The sequence below is a fragment of the Myotis daubentonii genome, chromosome 8 (genome assembly GCF_963259705.1).
Source record: "Myotis daubentonii chromosome 8, mMyoDau2.1, whole genome shotgun sequence".
NCBI lineage: Eukaryota > Metazoa > Chordata > Mammalia > Chiroptera > Vespertilionidae > Myotis > Myotis daubentonii.
The window spans coordinates 27,215,476-27,234,473 of NC_081847.1; the positions used below are offsets into that span (position 1 = coordinate 27,215,476).

The 18,998-nt window shown below is 39.0% G+C and overlaps 1 protein-coding gene across 4 annotated transcripts in view; it reads right to left on the reverse strand.

Annotated features, from left to right (window-relative positions):
• The window catches only part of PLCB1 (phospholipase C beta 1), a 625,546-nt gene that overhangs the window by 397,497 nt on the left and 209,051 nt on the right, over nt 1-18,998 (reverse strand). For all 4 annotated transcript variants that reach the window (XM_059705575.1, XM_059705573.1, XM_059705577.1 and 1 more), the window contains exon 3: nt 5,010-5,078. In XM_059705575.1, the coding sequence (XP_059561558.1) occupies nt 5,010-5,078 (69 nt within the window). The remainder of the gene's footprint in view (nt 1-5,009; nt 5,079-18,998) is intronic.

Below are 18,998 nucleotides of genomic sequence, written 5' to 3' on the forward strand. Positions count from 1 at the left end.
CTCAAATTTAACTGTGACATGGATATTTACAAGGAATCCGTATTCAAAGGAACATCACACATCTGAAAGAAACTGTCCTTTACCAACAGAATGCACTGCTTAATTGTCAGCTCAGCATATGGAGCAGTTTTCTTTGCCCAAACACAGTTTGAAAGTAAAGCTACAGAACTATCCTTCAATGATATTGCTGCAAGCATGGAGAGCTGAATGTCGGCCGAGTTGAGTTTCATGTACTAAAAACTGGGAGAGCCGCTAAGCCAACCTAGAATTGCTTTCAAGAAGCCTTTTGTCCTTTCTTTTCTTTTTGTTTGCATAGCTCCTTACCTTGCTTAGACTGTGACCTGGTTTTTTAAGTTCACCTGCTTTGCTATGACCAAGACAAACCTGCTGGACATGGATTTTATAATCTGTAAGATGGAGTGCCTTGACTTGATTAACTTCTCATTTTAGTTGGAACCAAGGGTCGACAGAATGCATATACCTACCATCATGTATTCTCACCCCCAACTTCATAGATGAGGAAGTAGAGGCACAAAATGAAAGAACAACTTCCTTAAGCTCCTTAATGGCAGAGCTGACATCGAGCCCTTTTCCATATCTAGCCTTTTCCATTCCCATTTACTTTTCAATACATCTCGGGTTGAAATGCTTCCTCAAAATCCCGAGGATAAAGAAACTACCTTTGCCAGCAGCCTGTCTGAAACCTTTCTGACATGGCTGATAGCAAAACCATACACTTTGTGCTGTGACCCAGAACACACACTCAAGTACATGAAAAAAAAGTTTCACAAAACACCTTGCTCTGCATAATACACTGACGGTTTTCATTCTAGTCAGGCATATTCCATTTGATTAGTTCTGCCCATGAGCCGCTAAATTGATCTGCAGGGTCAAGAACCACTAGTAGATCAGAAACCAGAGTGATAAACTCTCTTCTTAAACAGCAAAGATCCTTTTGAAATGAAGATCTAGAGAGCATGTGTTTACAGCAGTGATTTCTAACCATATGAATTTTTAAAACATGCAATAGCTGACTATTTAGTCACTGAGCTCTTTTCCCTTAGATTGTCAAATAAAAAAAAAATGACAACCACCAATGTAGCAATAGCCATGTGGTGTAAATGAATCAAAATTATACATTTTTTCAGATTGGTAAAAAATATAAGATATTATTGGGTGTGCTGCAGAATTTTGGCAGTTTATGTGTGTCAGGAGATGAAAAAGCTTGAAGATTGCTAGTCTATAGCATAGACGAGATGTATTACAATAGCACCTTGACCTCTACCTGTCCCTCATCAGCCTGAGAGGGAGGGAGAAAGAGCGAGAGCATGAAAGGAAACATAAAAAATACATGTTAGATTTCAAAGGACAAGATAGATGTCTTTAACATTTAGCTTTTACCTTTGGATAAAAATCTCCCAACCGATCTTCTTTTTTTAAATTTGAAAAATTTCAAAATTGGTAACGTGAACAAAGGCCGTATGCAGAAAATCCTATCTGGAGTTTATGTATTGTGTTGGGAGTTGACATTTAAAATCCATTAACTGAGTAACGCATAGAAGCTTTTCCATTTCTACAAATGTTACTTCAAATCACAGCAGGCACAGAAAACAGTTCATCTCAACTAGATCATGAATTTTTATATAAGAAGCTGTGAAAAACAGAAATAATACGAATGCGTAGATAAATATTTGCAAGGTGCCTGGGTCTTTTGATAAATAATTTCTGCTCCACAAATGGTCTTCTTTTATGGTCTATGAGCCCCCACAGAAAGTCTTCTAGGCAACCTGTCTTCCTTTGCATTGCCTTCCACCCTAAGATTCTAAGCTTTTCTCACTCCATACTGATGCCTTTACACTTTCTAATCTTCCACTGCTAGTCCCGCTGCTTTCCTTCCAGTCAACTCCATGGTCTTCTCTTATTTAGTTTTCCTCCTCCGGGCCTTGCACCTCCTTCTGCGAGGTGGTTATTCTGCAATCATTCTGGAATACTCCAGAGGGAGCTCCTCTCTCTTTGGTCCCTGCCTTATAGAAATGCTGCTGGGGAAGCCAGGATCTGCCAGAGTGGCCTGCAGAAGATGCCCCCTTATGAGGGTCCCCAGGCTAGAAGGCATCCCTCCCAGCACCTTGGATGCCAGCTTGGTCATGTCTACCTTCATGACATGTTGTTGTTTTTTGTTTTAAAAAATATATATTTTATTGATTTTTTACAGAGAGGAAGGGAGAGGGATAGAGCGTTAGAAACATCAATGAGAGAGAAACATCAATCAGCCGCCTCCTGCTCACCCCCCACTGGGAATGTGCCCGCAACATGGTACATGCCCTTGACCGGAATCGAACCTGGGACTCTTCAGTCCGCAGGCCGACGCTCTATCCACTGAGCCAAACCAGTCAGGGCCATGACATATTTTGAGCAGCAAAATGAGACGTCACCTAAATCCAGCACTCCCATTGAAATTTTCAATACATTCCAATCATTTTTAATAAATTCTGTTTTTATTTATCCAATTGAGCTTGGGTTTTCTTTTACAACTTAAATATTTTTAAACTGGTATGATTAGCAGCTTATTTCTTCCCTGTCAATCCACAAAACCCCTTTCAGTCAAGCCCCTGAAACAATTTCTCTTTATAAGAAACTTTTCCAAGTGAGCAAAATGAAAACCAAATGCAAATCCAACATGAAGCTTTTAATAATAATATATACAAAGATAATGGCAATAATATCAACAAGAGTGGTTAATATTTAGTGAGGATTTGTTATAAAGTAGCAATAAGTTAAGGCAGTAGTGCTCAAATTTTGCTGCAAATTTACTTTTCAAAACTGATGTGCATGCCACACTTACATCAATTAAATTCTTCCACCACCAGAATGTCTGGGGGTGGACAACAGGCATCAGCATTTTTTTAAAAAGTTTTCCAGATCATTCCAGGGGCAGATAAATTTAAGAACTCCTCTGCTAAAGCTTTGCTAGTGAATTATTTCATTTAATCCTTATAGCAATGATATAAAACACTCATCTATCATCATCCTCATCATTATTACTAGTAATAATATCATGACTTAACCAATGAGGAAGAACTCTGAGTCTCAGGAAGGTCACACATAATATGCCACAGAACCCAGCTTTGAAAATATGACAGTTGATTGAGGTTCTTGAAAACCAGCAAGAAATCGAAAGGGGGAAGAGCGAAGAACATGGAAAATCCACAGAGAAAGCAGTCTTTGGTGGAAATGCAGCAAAAGCCAGAGTATTCCTAGTGTCTAAGACTGTCCTCAAGAGATGCATTTTAGGATCTAATAGCGGTTTATCAGCTGAGCACAGCTCTGTTCATTTGTCATCATTCCATAGCCATTTATCAAACCGCATCCATACATGATGCACAACCAGTAGGCAGGCTGGGAGCTGCAATTAAAAAGACTGAAGCCTAAGAAACGCTCCATGTGGCTGAGGAACTGACTTGGACTCATGATGCCTGGGGCTGTGGGGAGGGGGATAAAGTGTAGGCAACTGTCTTTAACAAATACTGAGAATGAAATTTCAAGTCAGGCCAATAAACTTGAATGAAAAGGCAAACTTTATTACAATGTTACCAATATAGCTCTAACAGGCTTATAAGAAACTTGGCTGAAATATTGTTGGGAGAAGAAAAAAATATTCTTTCCTACACTACAAACTGTGAACAATTTTGAATCATCAACAAACCATTAATGTTACAAAACTGAAAAACGAAACTACTAAAATTCCATGATATTACTGAAATGAATGTAAGTAGCATACTGTTTTCACAGGAAACACCGATAGCAACTTTCTTGAAAATAACTTTGGTTTTCCCTTCTTTTTCTTTCTCACATTTTCCTGTAGATAATTGTTAACCCCTTTTAGTAAAGAAAGCAGTATTTGGGTTCTTACTCTATGGCAAAATTTGCAAGCAATGGCTGTGCTGTTATATATCTGAAGAAGAATTACAGGTGACTTTTTTGTCTTCCTGCATTGTCAGAGATAAAATAACGATACTCTTTGATTTCAAAGAAACTATTTTGACTTTTAAAGAATAAAACAAAAGTTGCAGGCAGATACTCAAATGGAAAATTGCTACTTTTATGTCAATTTCCATGAAAGAGGCAAAAGCTACTGAATGGCACCTATACTTCCCTATTTGCCAATACTCTCTGTGCTAGAAAGGAAGTACTTAAAGAACTAAAATTGGGTTCAGAGGGGATAAACGGCGATGGCTGGGAGCTTTACCTGGGGTGGTGAACACACACTACAGTGTAAAGATGATGTGTTGCAGTACTGTGCACCCAAAACCTGTATAATTTTGTTAACCGGTGTCACCCCAATTAATTAATTAATTTACCACTTTGATGGTGAGTCAACATATCATGCTATACCCTACCAGCTATTCTGTGTTAAAAAAAAATGTTTTGTCCCTTATTCAGCATGCTTAAACAATCTTCAAAAAATGAAAGTGCCAACACTGCGTTGAGTATTTCTTCAGTAAGTTTTTCACAGCAAAACAAACTGGCATTCCACACCACTGGTCCCAGGTCTGCTGCTCTTCACTAGCAACTGTGCAGAAAGGACTCTCACGCCCTTTGGGCTTCACAGATGGAATGATTTCCATTGCAAAGCATGTGAGGTATCAGGTCTTGTTTACCGTGTGTCAAAGATACTATTACTTATGCTTAGGAGGTTCGCGAAATTTTGCAGGTAATTTCCAACACATTTTAGCTATGTAGAATTGCTCAGTAAGTTCGGCATTGTTATTGTATTCCAACAAAAGTAAAGCAAGCCCCTATATCCAACTGCCTATATCTGTGCTCAAGGTTTCTGTCTTTTAACAAAAGTGGAAGTGTTGAGGGCATGGCTTCTGGAACGATCGGCTGCTTTATTGTGTTTTACAACATCTACAACAGAGAAACTTTTAATTGGGGCAATTAATTGACACTATGGCACAGCTACATAATCAAGGCAGCATCTGGTGCGGGCACAGCGCTCCGCTTCCTACCTTGGGAGCTTTGGCGTGCTTCCCACATCTGGCATCCTTGACAAGGCTGAGATCTAACAGCTCCGTCTCCTGGAAGGCAAAAATGTGAAACTGTTAAGCATCCACACAGATCTCTTTGTTTTCTTTGTTTGATCTCTTTTCATTTACATCACTTTAAAAAAATAGTATCTTGAGACCTGCCTAAAGTTTTCTCAGAAGTTGGGATATTTTTCCTTTTATACTAATGATTTATTGAATTGTAATGGAAATAAAAAAAGATAGCAAACTTCTAACTACTCAGGTTAATATATATTCTATATATAGTCTAATTGTGGGTATAATGATGTGTGGCGTGGGTCCCTACTCTATTGTATAAGGCATTCCTAAGTCCTGATGAATACGGCCTTCTTGTTTTCCTGTTGAAAAATAATCTTAAGAATCACTCTGGGTGTAAGTGGGGCCATGTGCGTGGGGTGAGGGATGAGGGGGAAAGGGTAGAAGATGATGCTCCTCCCAACAGCTCACAGAATACCCAGCTCACCCGGCCATGGTAAATGAGATGAATCTGCCTCCCCGAGCCACCCCAACACAAGCCTTTTGCACACATACCTTATACCTTGATCTTTTCCTTTATTTATTATATATTTCTGAAGACCTATAATATGCAAGTTACTCAAAAGTACAAGACAAAATATATGATTGCTTCTCTGGATGGACCTGCCATCAAATAGAAGACTAAGAAATGCATTTACTGAAGATCAAGGAGAAAGTGTCAATGTCAAATTTAAAGTTAACTGCTGTGGATGTCTGCAGAGCAAAGAGAGTTTTCCCCTATTGGCTCAGAGAAAAGTCCCTGGAGGAGTGACTGAGCATGGAGAAGGGAGGTGGGGAGGAAGGGGGAAAAAGTAACTGAGTTATTAACTCAGTTGGAAGATACAACATCAGCAAAGATCCAGAAAAGAAAGCACCAGAGGTTTGAGTAGAACCTTGAGGTATCCATGACCATTAAACACTTAGAGAAGGAGAATACTGCAGGAGAAAGGGGTAGGGAGGAGGAGAAAAACAGAGAGATATCCAGGAGTAAGAAACAGTAGGAGGAAAGGCATAATGGCACCACAAAATGGGACTGGCCTGGGCAACATTCAGTATTCCATTGCTGGGGCTCTGAACATGTGAAGAAAAGTCATAGGAGATGACACAGAAAGAGGCTACAGCAAACCTCTCAGTGGGCTGAAGGGAAGACAAGAACCAGTGGCCTGTCTTCTTTTGCTCATCTTGATCTAGTTTGCTTCTCCCCATTTTTTTATTTTTAACCCATTCCCAGTTGTGTGTGATTCTGTGGGAATCCTCCCAAACCCTGAAGTATGACAGGCAATAAGCTAGCAAGGAATTTGCTGGATAAAGTAACTGGTGCCATGGTTCTTCTAAGGCCATACCATCCACAATATTATAGATCACCTTATAAATGTTAGAAAACAAGAGTATCAATGACAGGACTCAAGGCTTCACTTAAGCAAATCCTATATAATAAAAGCTTAATATGCTAAGTGTCCGGTCAGCCGGTCAGCCATTCAACCAATCAAAGCATAATATGCTAATGACATGCTAAGGCTGCTCAACTGCTTGCTATGATGTGCACTGACCACCAGGGGGAAGACACCAGTGACTGTGAGTGGGGTGTGCGCCATCAGCGTGAGGGAGCAGGAGCGGGCTGCCAGCAGACAGGGGGCCAGGGGCTGCAGCGGGAGGGACTGGGTGGGGGCACGGAGGATGGGCCAAGACCTGCCCTATGTCCACTGCAGCCTCGCGGTCCACAGTTCCTTTCAAGGTGCACGAATTTGTGCACTGGGCCCCTAGTGTATAATAAAGTCCACAGACATGAGGAAGTGGTGCTTCTGGCCCAGGTTCTTTACCTCTACAGTGACATCAACCAAAACATTTGTTGGAAGAGGAGAAACAAGAACTAAGCTTGAAGACCACACTGAGTGGAAATTTGAGAAAGGAGAGAGCCCAAAGGCAGGGGTATTTGGAAGAAAGATGAGAGTGATAGTATGGAGGTAGCACTAACAGAAGAAAATAGAGGAGTTATAAACAACTCTGGGATTTCCATCTTCCTCACTGGGACTCAAAACTTTGGGCAAGATGATAGTGCATTATGGAGATGTTGGTTTGAGTCCCTCAAACCAACTGAATGATGCAGTATGTCAGGTACAGACTAGGTACTGAGAAATCAATATCTCTCTCTCTCTCTCTCTCTCTCTTTCTCTCTCTCTCTCTCTCTCTCTCTCTCTCTCTCTCTCACACACACACACACACACACACACACACACACACACACACACACACACTCATACACACACAACCACAAAGAACTGATACCTGTGTTGAGATGCCCATGCAAAAAACCAATTCTTATACTCTAAAGGAGACATCTCAAAGTGCCCTGCAGACATGGGACATGAGGGCTATGACATCTTTTCAGCCAATTTATAAGAATTAGGAAGAAATTTTGCAGCCTTACAATTCTGTGTGTTGGGGGGTGGGGATGTCCAGGGAGAGGAAAGAGCAGGTGCAAATGCAGAGAGGTTACAAGTCACCCGGGATACACAGCAGAGGTGCCTAGAGAGTTAGCACAATCACTCCTAGCCTCAGCAGTTGGTAACTGTGTGTTCTCTTTATAATTATTCATAAAATGCTGACGTTTATGTTTAATACACTTTTCATATATGTTGCATGATGTTTTACATATAGGCAAAAAAAAAAAAAAACCCACACACATACACAAGGCATTTTTCCAATTTTATAGCAACATTTTCTATTCAGGAAAATGCTTCCCAGTTGAACAAACAATAGACGTAAATTTTACTTGTTTGTTTATACACACAAAGCCCAAATTGAGTTCACATGGAACTAGATCTTAGCAGGCATCATTATACAGTCTTTTATACTACACATAATGAACGCTGTTTTCTCCTTTCTCCTCAAGAGGAAATGCTCATTCCCCAAGTCACAGAGGGGTAGTTAATGCCAGATGCCCGAGGGATTCATTTCGACATCACAAAGACGGAGAAACTCGCCAGCGTATAACACTGTGTGTGCAGGAAAACCTCCACGGGGCTCTGTCAATGTGGGTAATGTAGCATGGGAAAGACCCGGGTGGGAAATCTGCCCGTGGACTCATTGGGCAAGAAAGTGATGATTAAAATAGTGTCTCCCACTTCTATTAACATGCAGCAGCCACCCCTTCGGGGGCTTAACTGCATCCTATTCTCTCCTCCACTAAAAAGAAAATGAGGAACCCAAGGCACAGGACCACAAAACTGTTCCTTGTGTCATTAAAACTTTTTCTAGGTTAATTTTCTTGTGCTAACAGTTTAAACAAACCACTCTCGCTATTAGAAAGCAGGGACGTGGCCCCTTTTTCAATTCATTTACGAATTACTGTTTTCCTTTAAGAAACAGAGGTCATATGATTTTAAGGGAAAATAAGGGTCTGAATAAGGGCCCTAAAATTACCCAGTTATGTATTCAGCCAGTCACCATACCATGCCCAGCATCAGTTTTATCATCTATAACATGAGTCTGATCATACTTCTCAAACCTTAGCCTGCATGACAGTCCCCTGGAAGACTTAAAATACACATTGCCTGGCGCCATCCACCAGTTTCTGGTTCAACGGGACTGGGGCAGCCAGAGAACCTGCATCTCTAATAAGCTCTCAGGTGATGCTGATGCTACTTGTATGTTATTGTATGTTGTATGAAGAATATATAATGGTCATCTATTTGTATATAATAGAACTGTCAAATAGAAATATCACACCTACTGAACATAAAAGTATGCCCAATTTCAGTTTAATTTGATTTAATTGAAGAAAAACAAGAGCCACCAACTCCTAATAAATGTCCTTAGCATCAACTTGTACCCTATACAAGTAAAAGGTCTCTAGTTATTCAGAAATGTAAGCAACCACTGAAATCATTTTGTTTGCTGAAAACGCTATACTATCTAACCTTTACATTCTACTTTATGACATCTTTAGAAAAGCAAAATAAGGGGGAAAATTTTAAATATATTTTATTGAGTTTTTTACAGAGAGGAAGGGAAAGGAGAGAGAGTTAGAAGCATTGATGAGAAACATCAATCAGCTGCCTCCTGCACACCCCCCACTGGGGATGTGCCTGCAGCCAAGGTACATGCCCTTGACCGGAATCGAACCCAGGACCCTTCAGTCCGCAGGCGGACACTCTCTTCGCTGAGCCAAACCGGTCAGGGCAAGAAGGAAAATTTTGGTTCTCTCACTTCAAAGCTCACTCCACAATGGAAAGGGTATTGGGGTCCACAAAGGCCTGTGGGCTTCATGGACTAATAAAAGAACAATGAACTAACAGGCCCCCTTTATTTTCAAGGTACACAACGCCCCTCCCCCCTAGGAGATCACATTCCTAGCCCCCCCCCCCAAATACATCCGATTGAAGTGATGACAGATGACAAACTTCCCCTTTCTCAGTACTCATAAAGGTGAATCAACAGTAATCAAGAGTTTATTTTTGACATTTTGAATGAGTGATGAGAGAACTGAGATAAGCAAGCTAAGGAACGACTAAATTGACTCTGCTGTTTACTATTCAGCAGAAAGATTTTAATCTATCAGCTACAAGCACACTGTGAGGTAGATGAGCCATGAAATGCACTGCAAACTCAGGGAAGAATACAATTCAAAACTCAAGTCTTTTCCAGAATAGCTATTTCTGTGCTAAATTCCATTAGCTGCCCAGTATAATAACGTGCTTCAAGTTCACACAATATATAATCAGAGCAGCAATTACAGTCATAAACATTTCACAAGGAAGATATTAATGGCTGGGTGTGTGTGAGGGGGAGGGGTGATTATGTGTACCTTCACATGGGGTATACTCAGTAAGTTGTTCAATCTCCATTTACCAAAAGTAGCAGACAGTAATATGCTTTACTGACAGTTCAACCTCCCTAAAATGCTCAATATTGAAAAACACTATTTTATAGTCCTTAAAATGGAGGGATTTAATATAAAGAGAAGCAGATGGCATAGACAACTCATTGTTCTTAGCTTTAGCCTACCTCTGAGGGAGTGAAAAATATGTGTAGGTACTTTTCCAAAGAAAAAATCCCTGCAATTTGCTTCACTTGGTCTGGTCTCCTTTGCTCCCTCGCCTTGATTTCCATCTTCTCCTCCAGAATCTGCACTAGAGTCTCAGTGTAGGAAACACCAATGGAAATGAGATGCAGAGATCATCAATAACAACCACAGCGGAGAAAAGAGAACAGCGGCGCATCTGAATTTCTTTAAACAAACCTAGCCTAAGTGTGGTGCGAATTTCATCAAACAAGGAGGCAGAAAACTTAACTGGGAATTGTCATTTGGAATCTACGCATTAGTAAGCAAGTTACTACAGATGTCTTTGTCAAAGAGAGCTGCAGATGCCAGCAAACACCTTCCTCATTGGGCTGCTGTTAAATCAACTGAGATATTAAACTAGCATCTCCGCTTAGCAAGCAGGGAGAACTGCAGAGGGATACATTGTGAAGCTTATGATATTTCCAATTCCAAGTGAGAGAGAAAAGATCCTAGCTAGTACAAAAGCCAAAAACAGGTAGGTAAAGAATCTAACTAATTGAATACGGCAGAGATGATGGGCTCTCACTGCCATGTGTATGTTCCCCTTTATTGCAGTGGTTCTCAACCTTGGCTGCACATTGGAATCACCTGGGAATCTTTTTAAAATCCTGATTTCTGAGCCTCATCCTTCGGAAATTCTGTTTCTTTGTTATGGGGTGGGGCCACAACATTAGTAACAAAGAAACAGAATTTCCGGAGGATGGGGCCCAGAAATCAGGATTTTAAAAAGATTCCCAGGTGATTCTAATGTGCAGCCAAGGTTGAGAACAACTGCTTTATGGCAAATGTGAAGGTATGTTGCAGGTGTAATTAAAGGATCCAATCAGATGACTTAAATTTAACCTAAGAGAGATGAGGCTTTCAGAGAGGATCTAGAAGTGAGAGATTTGAAGCAGTGGCGATGCTGGCCTGATGACTATGTTGTTTATTGCCTATGAAAAGGGAAGGCCTCTATGAGCTAAGGGCCTCAGTCTTACAATGACAAAGGACTGAATTGTGGCAACAACCTGAAGGAGGTTGGAAGAACTCCAACTGCAGATGAAGAGCAGCCTTGCAGACACCTTTCATGCAGCCTTGGGGGACCCTTAGCAGGTGAAACCCTGCCCCATTCAAACTGTGAGATAATAAATGTGTGTTGTTTTAAGCCATTAAGTTTGTGGTACCTTGTTCTGCAGCAATAGATATACAGGGCCCAATCATTTCCAAGTGCTAACGTATTTAATTAGAAAGGAATGGGGATGAATTTATATATCTTGGCACTCTAACCCAGCATAAAAATGACTGCAATGCTGCTATCTTTCTTAAACACAGCCAACATGTAACAATTATTATAAATAAATCATAGAATTTTGGAATTGAAAAATATTTCAGATGAGGAAATTGAGTGCCAGAGAAAATATATCAATTGCCCCAAATCACTGAAACTGGGTACAGGATAGAAAAAGAATCCATTTACTCCCAGATGTAATTTTTGCCCTAAAAGATTATTTTTTTTATTATTGATAAAATAGCAGGAGTATTAACTGAGTTATACAAATGGAAGAAGGAGCACATGTCTTTGTTCATGTATAAGAAAATCCATCAGATAAATAGAATGCAATGCTAGCTTCCAAAGGCTGTGTCTCCAAAAGGCAATGAAAATGGTATTGGCAAATTTCTAGTTAATTTTTTCTTTGTAGATAGTCAGAAAGATAGTTCAACTTCTGGTTATGCAATAGCCAAATTCCCTCCTTCTTAACCGTCTTCTCTAGCTCCTGAGAAACTTTTATATATTCATCTAAGAATGAAAGTTGCTTACGTTGAAAGCTAATGCAGCTAAACATAAAATTATATCCATAGCATCAAAGCTTTATTAAGATACAGAATTAATAAAACAATTGTAATAGTATTTATGTTTATAACCTGATGCATCTATGACTGTGGGGAGAACGCACCACACAACTTCCAAAGTCCTGGAGTATATTATATCTGAAAATAGCTTCTTGCAGTTTTTAAAAAATGATGAATGAAAAGCATGTGAAATTTAAAATGATAGTTATTGGCTGTACTTTAACCTTATTTGGTTGACATAAAAACTGAGAAAAAAGGCTTCATAATCACCATGGAAAATATATATACTAAAGAAGACAGATATATACTAATGAAGACTAAAAAATATATATATATCTAAAGAAGACAGATATCATGAAAAAATTGGATATTATAACCAATATGCTTTATTTTCCTAGTTTTTTAGTTATTTATTAACAGGCATTTATGGAGGGATTCACTGCATTTTTATGAATAAATTATGACATTGTATTGGTTAAGGTTTCAGAGGTGTGTTTTTCTATTGTAACTGTAATGATAAAGAATGCGTTGCCACGGTTTTCTATAAGTCTGTACTCAGCAAAAGTCCTCATTTCAGGCTAATCAGATTATCTAGAAACAGCATCCATCATTTGACAAATAGTTTCATAAGTGCTGAAAACTGGATGAGCACAGAATTCGATTTCCATAAAAGGTCTCTTGAAAAGAAACATGGAAATTATATCGATTAATCAGGCAAATAAGCTATTTCCACTTGAAAAGACTAGATGATTTAAACTTAGCAAGTTTTTCCCTTTAAGTCATCTAAAAATATTATCTCTGGACTATACTGACTTTACTATGGCTGAATAGCCAGCCAAGCTTTTATAGCTGGTAGCACAAGCTGCTTCTGACTCCTTAATCTTGACCTTAATGCAATATTTGTGCATACCATTTATCTGCCTGCATGACTTAAATTCTTTAATTTCTCAAGACCAGTGGTTCTCAATTTGTGGTCCCTGAACCAATAGCATCAGCATCAACATCACATAGGAACGTGCGAAAAATGCAAATTCTCAGGCCCTACCCTAGGCCTACTAAATCAGAATCTCTGGTAGGACCCAGAAATCTATTTCAATTAAGACCTGAAGTGATTCACATGTAACCTTAAATTTGAGAACCTGTGTCCTAGATATGAAATGAAGACAATAGCTGCCCATGAAGAAGGCTGATTCGCCAGGGCTAGAATTTGTTGGAAGACATCGGATAAGCTGCCTTGCCTAGATCCATTCAAGAAATAACTAATTCAGAGCCCTGAAAGCAATTGGAGAACTGACAGTAAGACAGTTGGTGAAAAGTCTTCTTCAGACTACTTTGTTTGTCAACGGCATCAATATCACTGTAAACTGAAGCAGCTATTTCACATGGGGCCCAGGAGGCTAGACCAAGTCAAGGAGAGATTCCAAAGATTCTTCGGGCTATTTCCAAACGTCCTGATTCAACCTCTATGAGACACCTGAGCTGGCAACTGATGTGTTTCCTTTTCTCTTTAATCACCCAATCATGATGTGTCTGGTGACTTCAAGATTTTCTGAGGTATACAAAAATGGTATATAAAAGTGCCTAATAGGCACTTTGTAATATCCGTTCAGATAGTCTCATGTTTCTCCTTCTCCTATTTACTCAAACATGTATCGCAAATTTTTCTACCCAAAGGTTTGAATTTTGTTCTGCCGTGGCACTGCCTGTTTTCTAGCAAACACAGGATTAAAAAGAATACTAATGCTTAAAGGACATTATAAGGCTTTTTTCTTTTAAAACCTGTGATTTATGGAAATGAAACAACACACTTTTGAATGACCAATGAGTCAAAGAAGAAATCAAAAGGGAAATTAGAAAATATGGAGACAAAAAAAAAGAAAGAAACAATATACCAGAACTTATGGGATGCAGCAAAAGCAGCAACCCCAGAATTCTGGTGACCTTTTAACCTCACTTAAAATCCTGAACATACAAGGAATTAAGCTATCTTCCAAAAGTAGATATTTTAAGTTGACAAATGTGCACGAATGTCTTTTTCTTTTCTCTTCAAAGAAGACTTGCTTCTTAAGATCATTTTTGACTTACTGGCAAGGCAATAGGAATACAATTGTCCTTTTTCCAATGCTCATTTATAGGAATAAGGACTGGCTGAGTCTATGGGGAGTATGGTACTCAATGAATTTTCTGGAGAAGAATATTCACCGGGGCAATCAACAAATCATCCTCAATGCCCTGCCTATGTGCTGTATATTCACCAAAAGTAAACCCTTTTCAACTGTTGATCAACCTTTACACATAATGCAAATACACACAATGTATATCAAGAACTATAAATGAGTCACTTGGGTGGCCTGGCTCAGTAGTTGAGTGTTGACCTGTGAACCAGGAGGTCACAGTTCAATTCCCAGTCAGGGCACACGCCCAGGTTCCACACTCATTCACCAGTTTGGGGCTTGCAGGAGGCAGCCGATCAATCATTTTCTCTCATAATTGATGCTTCTATCTCTCTCTCCCTCTTCCTTCCTCTCTGAAATCAATATATATTCATATTCATATATATATATATATATATATATATATATATATATATATATATATATATATATATATAATTTTAGAGAACTATAAATGAGTCAAAACATTCACTGAATCCAAGGCCATTTTCCAGTTACTGGGGAAATTTTCATAAAGCTCCTGTAAGAAACTCTATTGATGGCCACTTGGATCCCTGCTGGTCCCCCTTTCAGATACCCATCCCCCGGTGTGCTTACTTCCCTCCTAACAATTGACATCTGTGGCTACCTGGAGCCACTTCACCCAGATGCACAGACAGAGCATAAGAACCTAGGAGGCCATTTCCCTCAGGGAGCTCATAGCTCCTAACTGACAGGTGCAGGAGCATGAAAGCCCTGTAAACTTGCCTTGGGGCAGAAAAAACTCCCAGGTTGAGGGTAGGACCTCACCTGAAAGCTCACCCTTGGTTGGCTTCTTTCCCTTTACCGTCCTGTTTCCCCGACTCTCTTACATGGTCTCCTGGACCCCTATGTTAATAAATCTCTTGCATACAACCATTTGCACTTGGGTCTGTTCAGAGGATAGGATTCAAAACAGCTATCATTTGCAAATAATCAAAACTTAGAATATAATGTTAAATTTAAAAGTATCCTGAATCACACATAGACTACTTTTAAAATCAAATTTTTATATTATTTATTGTCTTTGGCTTTTCATATATTTCTGTATGTTTTTTGAATTCTTTTTAAATTTTCTTTGAAAACAGCTTTAAGCATAATGTATCCAATAAATAAACATTCTCTGAGACTGAGTTCTCAATCACCGTACATGGTATTTTATCTCATATCATCCTTAAACAGATTTTAAATGATTTTTAGCATTTCCTGGGAAATAGCCGTATGAGTACATATCATCTACTCTAGTGTGAAAATAGTTGTCTCTTCAGCTTTGTGATCCAGATCATAATCTACACAATGACTGCTTTTAAAGAAGGATTATTTCTTACTGAAAAAAATTAAAAGTTATGACAATCATCAGCTTACCTAATCCCCCAGAGTTCATTTTTATCATATTTAGAGCTAAAAAAGAAATATGTTCATATCCACTATATTTTGGGTCACTTTTTTTGGTGAAGATTTATTTCATTTTCAACCACCTAATCCAGCTTCCCTTCTTTAAAAATATATTTTTTAATTACTCCCAGATAAAATTGTCATTGGTAGAATGCAGGACCCAATTTCTTTGCATGCTCTCCTTCCTTCCAATCAGAACATTCTACATTTTAGTGTGTCCTTTGTAAATATAGTTAAGGAAAAATATAATTGTATTAGAATTTTTCATCAAGGGCAAACCAGTCATAAGATATAGTCATTAAATTCCATGGCCATTTCAATATTACTTTCTGGTGTGTGAGATAACTGCTTGTTCCAGATCATGTTCTCAGAAAATCACATTAAAAAAAAATTACCTGTATTGTTTAAAGTATTACATATGGCCCCTCCTTTTTCCAGTATGACCCCCTCTACCCCTCCCCACACCCTCCCCTCCACCACTACTATCTGTGTCCAGCGGTTATGCATATAAATTCTTTGGTTAATCTCTTCCTGCCCACCCCCTTCCCTATTGCCTCTGAGATTCATCAGTCTGTTCCATGTTTACATGTCTCTGAATAGAGTTTGATCATCTGTTTATTTTATTCATTATATTTCACATATGAATGAGATCATGTGATACCTGTCTTTCTCTGACTGGCTTATTTCACTTAAGCATAATACCCCTAAGATATCTCCATGCTATCTCAAAGGGTAAGAGATCCCTTTTTTGACAGCTACATAGTATTCCATTGTACCACAGGTGTGTGTGTGGGTGTGTGTGTTTTAAGCCATTCGTCTACTGACGGGCACTTGAGCTGTTTCCAGATCTTAGCTATTGTAAATAATGCTGCTATGAACATATATATATATATGACATATATAGTCATTAAATTCCATGGCCATTTCAATATTACTTTCTGGTGTGTGAGATATCGTATATATATCGATATAACATATATATATATATATTTCTGATGTTTTGGATTTGTAGAATATATTCCTCAAAGTGGGATCACTGGGTCAAATGGCAGTTCCATTTTTAATTTTTTGAGGAAACTCCACGTTGTTTTTCAAGGTGGCTGCACCAGTCTACATTCCACCAACAGTCTACTAGGGTCCCTTTTTCTCCACATTCTTGCCAGCACTTGTTGTTCATTGATTTATTGATGGTAGCCATTCTGGCAGGTGTAAGGTGGTACCTCATTGTCATTTTAATTTGCATCTCTCTGATGATCAATGACTTTGAGCATTTTTTCATGTCTCTTGGCCATCTGCATATCCACTTTGGAGAAGTGTCTATTTAGGTCCTTTGCCCATTTTTAATTGGATTGTTTGGCTTCCTTTGTTGAGCTGTATGAGTACTTTATATCTTTTGGAAATTAACCCCTTATCAGATGTACCATTGGCAAATATGTTTTCCCATACAGTGGGTTCCCTTTTCACTTTGATACTGGTTTATCTTGCTGTTCAGAAGCTTTTCAGTTTGATGTACTAGTAATCCCACTTGTTTATATTTCCTTTATCATGCCCTAGGTAATGTATCTATGAAAATTCTGCTTTGTGAGATGTCTAATATTTTGCTGCTTATGTTTTCTTCTAAGATTTGGTGGTTTCAGGACTTACATTTAAGTCTTCTATCCATTTTGAGTTTATTCTTGTGTATGGTGGAAGTTGGATGGTAAAGGCCTGCCTGAGAAAGATGTCCTCTACAGGATGAAGGAATGACTCAACACAGGAATCCAGGTGGCTTCCCTCCAAACTCTAACCCCAGAGACACCAAATCCTGATTCTCCTCACTCAGCTCCAGTCCACTCTGCTGGAGCCCAATGTGAGTGGCTACACACGAAATTTTGTGTGTAGGTCCTATAAGAGGGTACCAACATTTTCAGCCATCTCTCCCAGGTGGACACAAACCCCGCAGCCTTTCACAGCCTTATGTTATGTGGGCACCTTTCTCAGTTCTGGGCTGGAGAGCCCGGCTTTGGGGTTAGATCCCAGGAACCCTCCAGCAGCTGAGATATATCCCTCCTGAGCTTAAGCTGCTGCCTGTGGGAACCCGGCCAGCCCTCTCATGTCTCTGCACTTCCTACTCGTCTCTATGCGGTCTCCACTTTATGTCCTTGGTTATAAGCATTCTCTACAGCTAGTCTTCGATTGGTTTTGCAGGATGATTTTTCTAGGGATTAGTTGTAATTCCAGTTTAATCCTGGGAGAATGTTAGTGTAGCTTCCACTTAATCCACCACCATCTTGGAATCTGCTCTCCAGAATCACATTTTTTATTAATATCATTGTTCACCTTTCAAAGTGAGTCCTATACGATTCCAGGAAGGCTCCATACTTTTCAAAAACAGACCCACTGTAACTTTTTCCATGTTTTGATTAATTGCTTTATTCTCTAGAGTCTAGAACAACTGAATTTTATAATCTTTTATGAAGTCTAAATTTTGACCAGGGTCACTATCCCTGGGTATCTAATTTTCCTAAGTAAATAACTCATGAATCCTTAACATAGGCATTGAACACCCAGAGGACAGATCATATTTTCATTATTGCACAATATATTCCTTCTTGCTTAGATGAAAGTAAACTCTAAAAATAATCTTCCTCAGAATTACTTACCCCATAGTATTAAGAAACTAAATACCCCGGACAAAAATGTTTAAATCTATATAGTTCAGACCTGGACTTGTGTTTAGTGAAAATAGTCTACCTTGATTTTCCATAGAGTTTTTGTGATTTTTTTCCTTGCTTTTCTTCATGTCTGAGCAATTTATTCCCTAATCTGTGCTATTACTTGAATAACCAATGTGTCTCCCTTTAGGCCCCACCACAAAAAACCTATTGTGTTTCGCAACCTAGGTTATTTGGGTTTTCAATTTTAAGTCAGATGAATCACATTTGCTCTATGTGGGTCAGTCAAAATTAAGTACAGAAGACTCCATGTACCAAAATTGGTGTTATTCTGCTTATGATTATGGAATTAAATTAACCTGAGTCTTAAGCACTGTATGTCTTTCGGCATTATTTTTTTTAGTACAAAAGCAATCTTCAAGAAACTGCTTAGATTTAAGACCTTTCCCTTTCTCTCTTTCGGTATAATCTTTTAGAATGATCAGTGGTCTTCCAAGTATGGAACCTGGACTAATAGTGTCAGCATCACCTGGGAACTTACTAGAAATACAAATTCCTGGGCCTTACATCAGACCTATTGAACTAGAAACACTGAGGGGTAGGATCCAGCAATATGCGTTATAACAAACCTTCCAGGAAAATCTGACACACTCACAAGTTTGAGAACCATGAGAATGGACACTTAAATATTGGTAACAAATAGTACGTTGATATCTGTGCTTAATAACTCCCTTACTTATAAACGCTCATATTTATGATAAAGCACACAGAAAAAAATTAT